Source organism: Phallusia mammillata, chromosome 1 (assembly GCF_965637545.1).
Source record: "Phallusia mammillata chromosome 1, kaPhaMamm4.hap1.1, whole genome shotgun sequence".
NCBI lineage: Eukaryota > Metazoa > Chordata > Ascidiacea > Phlebobranchia > Ascidiidae > Phallusia > Phallusia mammillata.
Genome location: NC_137252.1, coordinates 23400472 through 23412561, shown reverse-complemented (window position 1 = coordinate 23412561; position 12090 = coordinate 23400472). Strand labels below are relative to the sequence as shown.

The 12090-nt window shown below is 35.4% G+C and overlaps 2 protein-coding genes across 6 annotated transcripts in view; both read left to right on the top strand.

Annotated features, from left to right (window-relative positions):
• Positions 1–1035: 1035 nt before the first annotated feature.
• LOC145209301 (uncharacterized) lies at positions 1036–2248 on the top strand. The gene has a single exon (XM_080079572.1). It carries the CDS (start codon positions 1091–1093, stop codon positions 2246–2248), a length of 1158 nt encoding a protein of 385 aa, XP_079935698.1. The 5' UTR covers positions 1036–1090.
• Positions 2249–4541: 2293 nt separating this feature from the next.
• The window catches only part of LOC145209372 (uncharacterized), a 27280-nt gene continuing 19731 nt past the window's right edge, over positions 4542–12090 (top strand). For 2 of the 5 annotated variants that reach the window (XM_080079649.1, XM_080079648.1), the window contains exons 1-10: positions 4542–4903; positions 5069–5134; positions 5449–5603; positions 5916–6012; positions 8430–8540; positions 8967–9194; positions 9712–9803; positions 10151–10297; positions 10839–10932; positions 11934–12044. In XM_080079649.1, the coding sequence (XP_079935775.1) occupies positions 4703–4903; positions 5069–5134; positions 5449–5603; positions 5916–6012; positions 8430–8540; positions 8967–9194; positions 9712–9803; positions 10151–10297; positions 10839–10932; positions 11934–12044 (1302 nt within the window). In that variant the 5' untranslated portion in view covers positions 4542–4702. The remainder of the gene's footprint in view (positions 4904–5068; positions 5135–5448; positions 5604–5915; positions 6013–8429; positions 8541–8966; positions 9195–9711; positions 9804–10150; positions 10298–10838; positions 10933–11933; positions 12045–12090) is intronic. The other 3 variants (XM_080079652.1, XM_080079650.1, XM_080079651.1) reach the window with 2 other exon arrangements.

Genomic DNA, 12090 nt, shown 5'->3' with positions numbered 1-12090 from the left:
TTGATCTTTCTACGAGTTTGGAAGCGATTTTAATAGGCTTATGTAAAGCTGTATTTCTATAACCTCGTTAGACCAGGCGAGCAATATTTTGTTTCGTTTTTTGACCTATATTGATTGTTGACCCTTACAAACTGATTTCAAATCTGATTTTTTAATTTACGTCTTTTTGGATGAAGTAAGTCTAACGGACTTAGCAGGCTTAATTGAGACTTGTTCGCCAAGAAACTGTTTTGTTCTGCATGTTGAGTATATAACCAGCCTCAATGACAATTATTTAAAATGGTTTTGAAACATTTAGCGCCCATACCTGTCGAATAGTTTTGCTTGTTGACCAGAGATAGGTAGGCTTAGTCAACTGTCGCGATATGTCTCGATTCTGTGTGTTTTGACACAGTACTATGGGGTGCACAACCTGCGGCCGCGTACACAGATTATACGACCTTTGCGCTTGACAATAATATGTATGTATTGGCGTCTGTACATTGATTATAAATTTTATAACTCATTTGGGCATTTGGTTTCTGAAACAGAAAATGATTTTTGGGAGACTGTAAAAGGATTTTACAAATCAATTTGTCGCCCGTCAAACTTTTGTAAGTTCATTGTGTGCGAACAAGGCAACATAAATAGGTAAAACAAAGCATAACAATATATATATGTGGTAACAGTATAAACAGCTGAGCGTAATCAGCAAATCATTTTGTTAAATCCTTCTTCAAATACAAAAAATTAGAAAGTAAAACGGATTTTTAGGCACAACGTGGATTATTGTGAAACATATCTCATTTGTTATCAACTGTGGCTTGTAAATAAAAACCATGAGTACACTGGCGGCAGTTGGTGAAATAAAAACCTAAATTGACCTTTGATGTGATGAGTCAAATCGAAAAGGTTGTGCATCCCCTGCTCTATAGGCTTTTAGAGGACTCCAATTTTTCAATTTAATTCAATTAGTTTTTACCTATTTGTATTACTGAATAAATTTGTACGTCTTTATTTGAGCAGTAAGAGATAATATACCTGTGAAAAATTGTATAAAAAACTTTTTGTGTCAATTGAAATCAGTTTGGACCGGAAGTGACCGGTAACGATGTTGAACATTACCAACACATCGGAAGGCAACTTCACCAACGTAACAACCACCGTTGCGCAACCACCCCACATGGATCACGCGTTGTATGTACTGCCTCTGGTGGCGACTTATGTGCTTCTTATCGCGAACTCGTGGATCGTCGTTTCGCTCACCCATTACGGGATTATACAGCACAGGAGACAAAGTTGCGCGTCCGAGAAAAACAACTTGGACAAACTCAACCATGGAGTGATTTTCGCAACGGTTGTAGTGTGTTCTGTCTTATGTGAATTGCGGCTTGTATTTACGATCGTGGAGCTTAAAATTTCACAAAACCACTCCTCTACAAAGGTTTTATGCGAGGTTGTGTCCGATATCTCTTACAATCTGTTTAATCTTGCGTTTTTTGCATCCTTTATGGTTTTCTGGCTACGTCAGCGTGTTTTCTACAACAACAAAATGCTCGCCGTGTCCTATGGAAAGGCACTGGGTTGCCTTAGCAAGTATTCGATCATTCTAGTACTGTTACCTGGAATCGTGGGCACTATTGTACACACATGGTTGCCGTCCTTTACCCGAAGTGATTTTGGATGTGCGCATACACATGTGTTCGAAAAACCCGAGCATATATTTGCTGTTGTGGTGATAACCATCACATGCACAGTCGGGCAAATGATTCTTGTTGGGCTTTTTGTTTATCCTCTGCGTATGAGGTTGCGACACGCTGTCCTGATGACAGTTTCGCGCCGTTACCGCAGCAAATCTAGACGCTCGGTGCAGAGCGTATCATCGGTAACGACACAAGTTCAAGATATCTCAAACTGTGATGTACCAACACCGACACACGCAAAGGTTGAATGGCGGCCATCGAAACCGAAGCAGCGTTCAGTATCGACCAGTTTCAGTCGGAGAGCCGCATTGCATCAAAAGATTAAAACTATTATGATACGTTCAACTATTGCCCTTGTGGTTTCGATATTAGCTCAGGTCTTAATAGCGTGGTTAACGCAGCATACCGCGCACGATGTTGGATTTCGGCGTATTGGTATTGTGGTCAGTGACATTGTATTGTTTGTTCATATTTTGTACATTATTTGCACTTTTGCTTCTTATAAGAAAATGCTCACCTCCCCGTTTAACTCGTGCCAATGTCCTAAGTTTGGTACTTACGTTTAAATCGGGCAAACAAACGCAATATTTGATCTAACCTAGTCCTATAGTTATTAGTGCCCCATTGATAAAATGTTGTTTTTCTTTGAACAAATCGGAGTTTTACTATATGTCTTTTTAAGACCTCAATTTAAACCTGTCTTATTATGGAATTAACACATCAAATGGTTTTACTAGATATTTTCTCCCTGGGTAAAAAGGGTAAATTTGATATACTTTACGGATAAATTAAAGAAACCGACATTGCAACTTATATGCGTCGTCATTACACAAAACCGATCCGAGCATTCGTGCTATAACTGTAAATAACGTCAACACGATTCTTAGTAGCGGCCAACTTTTTGAACTTTTAGTATTGTAGCCACTATTTTCTATGCAATTTGCCATTACAACGTCACGGTATCGTCTTAAAAATCTGTTTGGTATTTTTTTTCTTTAATTTATCAAATGCATGGGTGTTTTCTCTGTCATATAATGCATAGTTCCGAACAATGCCTTGAAACAATATCAATTTAATACCATCCCTTTATGTCAGTTTTTTCAGTTCGTTAGTAGTCAGCACTATTGACCGCAGCATTCGGTTCTAAATTACCTTCATTACAAAAAAATCTGGGACAAAAAGTCCAACTAGCCAAATCAAGTCTAAAGTTGGGTAAAATTGAGCACATTTTTTCGTGAAATTAACTTATACGCTGCAACTACAGGTTGGTGAATAATACGTTCGTTATGTGATGCAACAGGATTTAACTATAGCGTCGAAAGGTCATATTGATTATCGGTACATAAACGGGGTGCGGATCACTCTACCTTTGACGTTTGTAACTTCGTCAGCGTCCTTCAACGGGAAGGAAGATGCCAACGCAATAAACGTGCAGGTCTCATGGAGTGTAAACATGCCGCGTACAAGATTGAATCAGGGCAACATACGCTGCACATCCTACATACATTTTTTTTATACAACAACAACAACAAAAATTACTGGTAGGAGTAAGTTGACTTTATTTGGTGTCAAAACAAGAAAAAATGATTATGAAAGATTTACCCAAGTAGTGGCTATTTTAGGCGTCGTTGAAAAAATCTGGCCGGAATATGATTTCGTAGAAAAGAATTGGGCCTTTGACTGCCAAAACAAGTGATATGAGTTGCGGGCTGGCGTAACTAATAGAATCTTTCAAATCGTTAGATTGTGATGCAACCAATTTAGCCTATTTGTCTATTTGCAACCAATTTAGCCTACTAAAACAGGTTTGCCGTATGCATAATCCCTAAAATATCGCAGAAATTAGAGTAAACCTTACATTAACTTCGAAATTAAACGCTGTTGAATTAGTTTTTTGAAAGTTTTGCATTTTTCCACCGTACAAAATACTAAGCAAATATTTCGTTTCCCGAGTTACATAGGCGATATTATTTTTGTTCTATTTGGGGAAAGCTACACAAAACAATACGTTTTTGTAATTTGTTGGAGAAACTTGTTGTGTCGCTTATATTTCGTCCAACCGAATCGAGATTTTACATCAACGTCGCACCCATGCGGTGACTTTCCGAACACTACTGGCGGTATTGAGCAATAAACAAGCCGAAAAACAGATTTGTTGAGAAAAGGGATCGGTTCGTTTGTGGGAAATCGCTTCACTCACCATTTCCGGCGCATGCGACTTTGACGCTGCTTGTCTGAAAGGTGCTACTGTTACGTCATAAGAATACCTTGCCTGGCTTTGGCAAAATGCCAAAAGACGGGTGTATGTCTTGCTTTAACATTACGCTTGTGTTTGCATATTGAATCGTTGATTGGTTTGAAAGTCTTGATTCACAGAATTTGGAAAGTACAGCGAAGTATCTAAACCAGCCTTTTGAATTAAATGCATCCGCAAGTTTGTACCTTGAATGTTAAATTATTTGCTGTTGAGCAAAAATGAAAGTAAAATCGTAATACCGAAAAGTCGGAAACAAATGTTATTGTAGTATGCCATTTTGTCAGTTATAGTATTTTTTCAATTGCTTTGCACAAACTAGAATCAGTGTAAAATAAGAAATAAAAGCATTGCCAGCTGTACCTTAAATTACAAATTAACCGTAGCTTGTGCTTGAAGTATTTCTACATATGATTGTGTCTATGTATGTCTTCAAATTGGTAATTTCAAAAAAATGCATATTACACCCAAGAAGAAAGGATGTTAAACATCTAAATCAGGGCTACTCAATTAGTTTTGTCAAAGGTTTCAAAAACTAAGGTTCATGCTCAATGTAACCTTAAGTCCCAAACATTGTTACAGCAGTGTTTATTATGAATTCCGATTTCCGACTATTGCTTTTTAGGATGATTACTAATGTTGGGTGATGCAGTTTGGTAGGGGTAGCAACTTGGAAGTAATAAATGTTAATGGAAAGTAGCTAACAAAAGAATAGGTTTCACGGAAAAGCCTGCTAAATTTCAAGTGGTTGAAGCAAAAAAGCAAGATGCAGAATTTGAAAGATAACCCATGCAAAAACTTTGCTCCAAACATTTTCAACAAAAACAAGTGCCAAAACTGTTTTCGACCTCGAGAAACACATCTGCAGTCCGATAAAGATTTAAGCAAGGCAAAGCCTGTATATTGTGGATGGCTGCTACTCGCTCCATTGGGAACCGACTTTACCAACCCAATGCATAAAAATCGGGTGGGTTGCATGTTCTTGTTTTTATTCCCATTGAAACAGTTTTTTTTGGAAATTTGCATTTGTGCAAAGCACATGTCATGCTTGGATTGCTTTACTGTAAAAGCTTACAACTTATTGTTCTTACATATATATACATGAATTCACAAATACATAATTTATTCGCAGAAATGGCAACGTAGGTGGTTTGTGTTGTTCGAACATGGAGCGCTCCGATATGCCCTGGATGATAATGTAAGTTTTTGTTAAACCTTGAACTTGCACCAGAGAAAAGATATTATCAGAGTGGTTGACAACATACAATAAACAAAATGAAATTATCACATAGCGGCATCCAGCATCGAGAACAATACCTACTTACAAACTTGACGCACCATTAAAGTTAAAATTATTCTAAAAACTTTTACTGATTTTTTGGACTAGAGATGTACTTACTTTGTTAAAACCAAGTTTTGCATTTGATTATTGGTAGAATGGTATCATCAAAAAATATGTATTTATATGTCAGTTTAGTTGCCTGCTAATAAGCTTTTCATTACCTCTTTTAGCCCACAACAGTGGCACAAGGCACAATCGATATGAACACAAGTTCAGATGTAATTTACGCTGATGAAATGACCAACCAGAAACACTCGCTGTGCATTTTGATGCAATCACCAGAAAGATTTTTTATGAGAGGAGAGAATAAAGAAGATATCATGGGGTAAATAAATATACAGTATCTTTAGCCTCTGTTTGATGTTGCAGCATTGTTCTGCATATTTTATAAGCTTAAGGCAAGACACTGTAAAACTAGACACTGTACAATAAACAGGGTATCTCAAATCTTGTAGCCTGCTTCTGCACAATTTTTTAAAATATCATATGGCCAGGTACATGACAACAACCTTATTTTACAAAACACTCTGGGGTGGGGAAGTTGCACAGGTTAAGGAGCCCTGGTCTAAACCATTCCAAAATTTCTTTTAGTTGTTGATAACCTGTGCAATTTTATGTATATGCATTGTTTATTCAGATGGCATGACACGCTTGTTGTTTATCCTGACACCATCAAAGAAGAGATGAGAATTAAAAAACGAAAACGCAAAAGCATGCCACAAAATGTGCAACAGGTCAGTATCTTATTAAAATTGTGTGTCACAGATTACATTTGCATGTGTAGTTTTGCATGGTGGTATGGTGCCGTCTTAATTCCACAATTACTGAAACAAATGAGGTGTTTTGTTTCCAAAAAACTCATCACTCCGTGCCAAATTTGCCTAAGGGCGTTTAATCATGCAGGTTAACTGTAGTAACATTTCCTTTCTTATGTCGTTATGTGGTCATATGGTGGACCACTTAACACAATAAATAAACAGTGCCCAATAAACCTATGTCTGTTAAAATTTGTTTCACACCTGAAATGTGTTATATTTGACCATGTTGCAATGTGACTTTTGTTTTGCACAAACATGTAGGGTATTGGTTTGCAATTCTTTTTACATCATTTGGGTCAGTTGTTGTTACAAGTCATGTCATAAACAAACTATTCACAGTTTAAAACACAATTTTAAACTGATGCTTGCAAGCGTACAAGAGAAAGCCAAAACTTAGTTTCAACACCAGCAATAAAGCATGCACTCTTCAAGTTGTTATTATTCTCACAACCATATATGAGTACAGTGGTGCATAGTCTTCATCTACCTGTTATACATCATTATCTACTCACCTTATCATTACAGCATCATTACCCAGCCATTTTAGGCAGTGAAACAGCACGTTACCTGACAGTGAACGATCTACAAGTTAATGTTTGTGTAGGAAAGAGCTTGTTTTACTAGTGCTGCTGTGACAAATTGTTTATTTAACATTCACACCATACAGGTCAAACCCTTCAGCCAAGCTTTAAATGAAACATATAATAGGTTGTGTTTCACAAAAAAAAAAACTAAATTGCAACTTTATTTGCTGTAAATAAAATTTATTTTTCTCACATGTATATAACTCACTTCGGTGGAAAAAGATTTTGTCATAATCATGTTATACTTAAAATTTTGAATGCAAAGATTTTATTGTGTGCGAAAACGACATGATATTTAGACACTGATTTTAATTGGGCAAATTTTGCTGGTGCGTTGAATTTGGTAGATTTTTTTTATTTTTATTTTATTCATCAGGTGCATGCAAAATGTCAAAAAGTGATTTTAGTGCTTTAGTACATGCTGCATTTTATTTTTTATGTACAGCTCATCATAATTGCTTGGCTAGTTGTGCATTCAACCTTTAATTGTTGCAAACATTATTCAATTCCTTGCCATTGTTTTGCCCACACAACTCCGCAAACCATCTTTTGTTGTGCATTTAACCATGACTGGCTTGTGCGCTACCTTTTCTACTCGTCAAAGTTGTCAAGGCATTAATTAACAGCGGTGGTACGCGACACAATGCTCCAATTAGAAATGCCTGGTGTTGGATTATTTCACACCTGATTAGGTAACTGAACTCAGCTCCGTTACATGGTGACCTTCAGGATACTAAATGTTACGTCATTTTATAATTTCTGTGCCTGTAAATATGAATATGGGGTCAAATATGATTAGTACATACAGTTTCTTTTTCACACAAAAATAATCTATTCACGAATTTGTAAAATTGTTGTTAGTGAGCAGTGGAACAAACATGGTAAAAAGTCCTGATCTTAGCTAATTAATTAAAAAATCTTTGAAGCATATTTGTATAATGCAGGTTCAATACATAATGTGTCACAAAAAATGCTACATTGCAGTCAAAACTGAATTTTTAAATCTAAATATTTTTTGTAAATAATTTTGGCTACTGTTGCATCGATAATAATGTAAAGTCTGTAGTATTACAGTGTTATTTTAAGATCATGGTCCAATAGACACTCAGGAAATCCGTTGCTTTCAATTGCTTCCGATGGCAAACAGTCTGACACCTCATACTCCACGTGTAGCAAACATGCAGATGTTTTAAGGTGTATTTTTACACATCTCATCTGTCTGTTGGTCTCTTGTTACTAACTTTTCAGTGATACCATTTAACTTTGAACAGCAAACCAAATTGACTGTTGGAGATTTTGTTTTAAAGTTGAAAAAATGTTTTAGTACATTGCCACAAATATATATTTTGTTGCAGTTTCTGCAAGAATTAAACACATGTTTAAGAATGTTAAAATAGCTTTTCATAAAAATGTAGCATTTGAGAAAAATAGGTTATTTGCTTTTTAACGCAAATATACTCAATTGCCAAAGGAATAAAATTTAAAAAAAAATTTTTTTGTTTGACATTTTTTTTCCGGTGACATTCAAACGCGTAGTTTATGGATGAATTTTTGGTCAATTAAATCTACTTGCATGATTTTGTTTTGCTGGAAAAATTTGTGTTAAAATTTCCTTTAGTTTCAAAAAGGTGCTTAAAAGATTTTCATCAAAGGCCATCAAAACCACTTGATTTCATATTTCATTGTGCTTGCCTTATATTGTTCGCTATTCATTTCTGCATGCATTGTTTTCTTTTCTTTCCATTGTAGAACAACAAACCGGTCACAACCAGCTTTTCTGCACCCAATACACCACTGGGTAAAATAAAAAGTCACTCAACTGGTACAAAAATCACAAATATGCCATCACCACTTGCAAAGGTTTGTTGAAACAAAATATTTTAACATATTTTGTTTTTATTAAGTTGGAATCTAAATATTTCACAAAAAATATTTGTTATGAAACCAAAATGTTGGTTGCCACACATTTTGGATAGGTTTTAACATTTTTGGGTTTACTATTTCTTTTCAATATGATTTGCTTTATTTTTTGAGTTTTGTTTGCGTACCAGTGCGCCCAACAATCATCAGAATGATCTACAAAACACATCTAATATTTTAATTTTAGTGATTTTATTTTAATTTTTATTTTATTTTAATCTATATAAATGTTTTTGGTCGTTTTAGGAACAGTTTCAATAGAAAACACTAACTTCGAAAGTGTATGTGCTGTTTTTAAAAAATCCCTTTTGGGGTTGACTGGCAGTAAAATAAAAAAAATACTCGTACAATTTATTTATTCATCAGTCGGATGAGCCGCATGCAAAGAATCTTCCGCTTGAGAGTCCTAGGCTATCTCGCTCACGTAACAGTTCAACTTCCTCTTCTGTGAGCTCCGGAATCAAAAGTCCCTCATCAGAGAGAGGTGGATTTTTATCCCACCAAATCAAATCACCAACACCCCACTCCAACAAGCCGTACCGGAAATATGACAAGGATTTTAAACCAGTTTTGGATCACTCCAAGCCCAGTGAAGTAGGTGGAGTTAAGATTGTTGTTGGTTTTAAGGCTTTTCTGTTGTTATAAACTACTCATGACAATGGCAACTGCACTTAAGTACCAAACTTTGTAGAAAACATATATATATATGATAGCTGTATTTAAATGATGTTTTGGTACATGGTGCAACATTCGGAATTAGTTCTTTTTTTTGTGAAAAAATTGTGCAAAATCTTAAGATGTAATCCAAAACTTGACTTAAAAATTCATTTTACTGTTTTGTAGTAATAAAAATTTTTGCATTTGAATATGTTTAGTCCTTTTTTAACCTTAACCAAGCCTCTATCCCTAAACTTACCAATTCAATTATTAAGAACTACAGACAAGTCGCAACACAAGGTAATATTTTCTCCACACATGATACATGTTCCATCAATGAGTTTGTACGTGTTTGCAGAGAGTGCATCATGTTGTTTGCAGACATGCTCTCCCCTTTATCACTGACCACAGTCTGTGTCGAGGTTCTGTGATTTATTTGTTTGCGTGTTTTCAGGCCGACTCGAGTGAAACGCCGACGAAACTTGATCTGGCGTATTTTGCTGCTGACCGCAAGTCCACTAAGGCCGACAGTGACACCAATTCCACGTAAGTGTATATGGATATGGAACTCTTATGAAAAGGGGTCGAAAAGTAAGGAGTTATATAAAGTCATAAACTTTGGCTGGTTGACATGTGTTCACTGCAGGTACCATTAAAGCGTATTTTGGATTAAAAAGTTATCATTTGTTTACAATAAACATTAAAAAACTTCAGCCCTTAAACTTGCATTTTCATTTTTGTGTTATGAAGTGTCAAAAAAAAAATCAATATTGTAATAACAGCCTATGACACTAAAAATTTTTAACCTGGTGTAGTTGTTACGGTGCAAGAGGTTTTCATGCAATTTTGTGGCCATCTGTGTAAACTTAAAAGTGCTTGTATGTCTTTGACAGAAAATCGAAACCAGATAATTCTAGTTCATCTTCACTGCCAAGCAACAAACTGCAGCGTAACATCAGTATATCGACAAGCTCATTGGATTCAACCAATAGTAACCAGAGTTATTGTGAAAGTACAGATGGAAGCCAGTCACAAAACAGGTGCATTTTTAGATACTAATCTCTCATCGACACCTATTGAAATTGGCAGCATAGTACATTGTTTACATGAGCAAATACGACAATTTTAAAAATGCAAAATGTCAGTACAACATTTTTTTATTCATTATTCTAAGCCAAAATGAATCAACAAGTCCTGTTACCTCCCTTATATTTGCAAGTTGTTACCTACATATCTTAAATCAAACATTTCTTGGTTGCTTGGCATTTTACTTTATTATTTGTTAAAATGTAATGACATTGTGTTTAGCTATTAAACTGTAAAGCCATAGGTTCAACAACACCTCATAAAGTTTAACATATTACATTTGCTTAAACAACTTTTTGTTATAAACATTACTGCCAAGGTAGTGGTGTATATGGAATACATCGTGTAGACGTTTCGACAATCTCTGTTGTCATCATCAGTACATGTTTACAAACATGATACACCACTACCTTGGCAGTAATGTTTATGATTAAACTACTTTTCAAGTCCGTGCATAGTGTTCCTAACTTTTTGTTAAATTTTAAATTTTTACAGTGGTAAAAAGAAACATTTTAAGGATTTCCAAAACTTGGCGGATGTTCCAAAAGCAAAGCGGATCTCCAGTCGCCATTACAAGGAACAGAAAAAGGTTAGTAGCATTGCGGAATTTAAAGCTCCAGTCTAATTGCACATACCTCTTGCTCGCATGTTTGTGCTGTGCATGCTTCTTTGTGTCTGTGATTTTCCTGGTAATATTAGGACTGACCGGTGCAGAATGTAAACGAATATTGATTAATTTGCAACAATCTATGTTTGTGTGTGTTGGAGACTAATTGGATATGACCTGATTGTTATGTATTAAAGTATGTGTTTTATACTCAGTAGATATAAAGCACATGTCTTTGTACAGAAGTAGCTATCCTGCATGTTTCAGTGGTTAATCTTGTAATTTTGCAAAAATGTTAGTTTTAGGTCATTTTGACCATTTGGTAACATCATTTATTTGTTGTGTACCAAAACTGGTATACATATAAGAATTTACCACAAATTTAAAAAGCATTAATGTTATTCTCATATTTCCCCTGCACCAATAAACCTCCATTTTTTAACTAATATATCACAACAATTTAACAATTAACACAATGTATCAACAATAACTTAAATGTCTTGGTATGGCAACAACATATTTGTACACCCCATCTACATAACCACCCACTGTCTTGCAATATTAATCCACACTAATCTCTTGTTATACCATCTGACCACTGACCACCTTTTGTGTAATCTCATTTTGACCTAATTCCCATGCACTAATTTTTACTCTTGCCACTTGCACTTTGAGTGCTGTAACGTTTTGTTTTTTGGGGGGCATTTTTTGGTACCTTTCTACTAATTTTGTCCCAATTTTATCTGTAACTTTAAAAATAACTTTTACTGTGGCTTACACTAACCATTTCTACATAACTTTTTTTTTTTTTTTGTAAATATTATTTTTATTTAACTAAAAACTAATTTGTGTTTGTTGTTTGTAATTTTTCTTATTATATCACCAAGTCTGAGCATGTATCAAATTTTGTTTTTCTTCGCCCCTTATCACTATCTCTTCCCCCGGCATCAAAAAAATCCCAAAACCTCGATTCCGTAACTAAGGAAATCGAACGACGATCAAGAGCCAGAAGTCCTGGTCGTGAAGAGATTGATCGAATCTTCGGGCGGGAACGACGTCGGTCTCGTGTGATTGAACAGTTTGAGGTCATGCAGGTAATGTACAACCCCAACCCCACTTAGATGCATGGTAACATTTGTC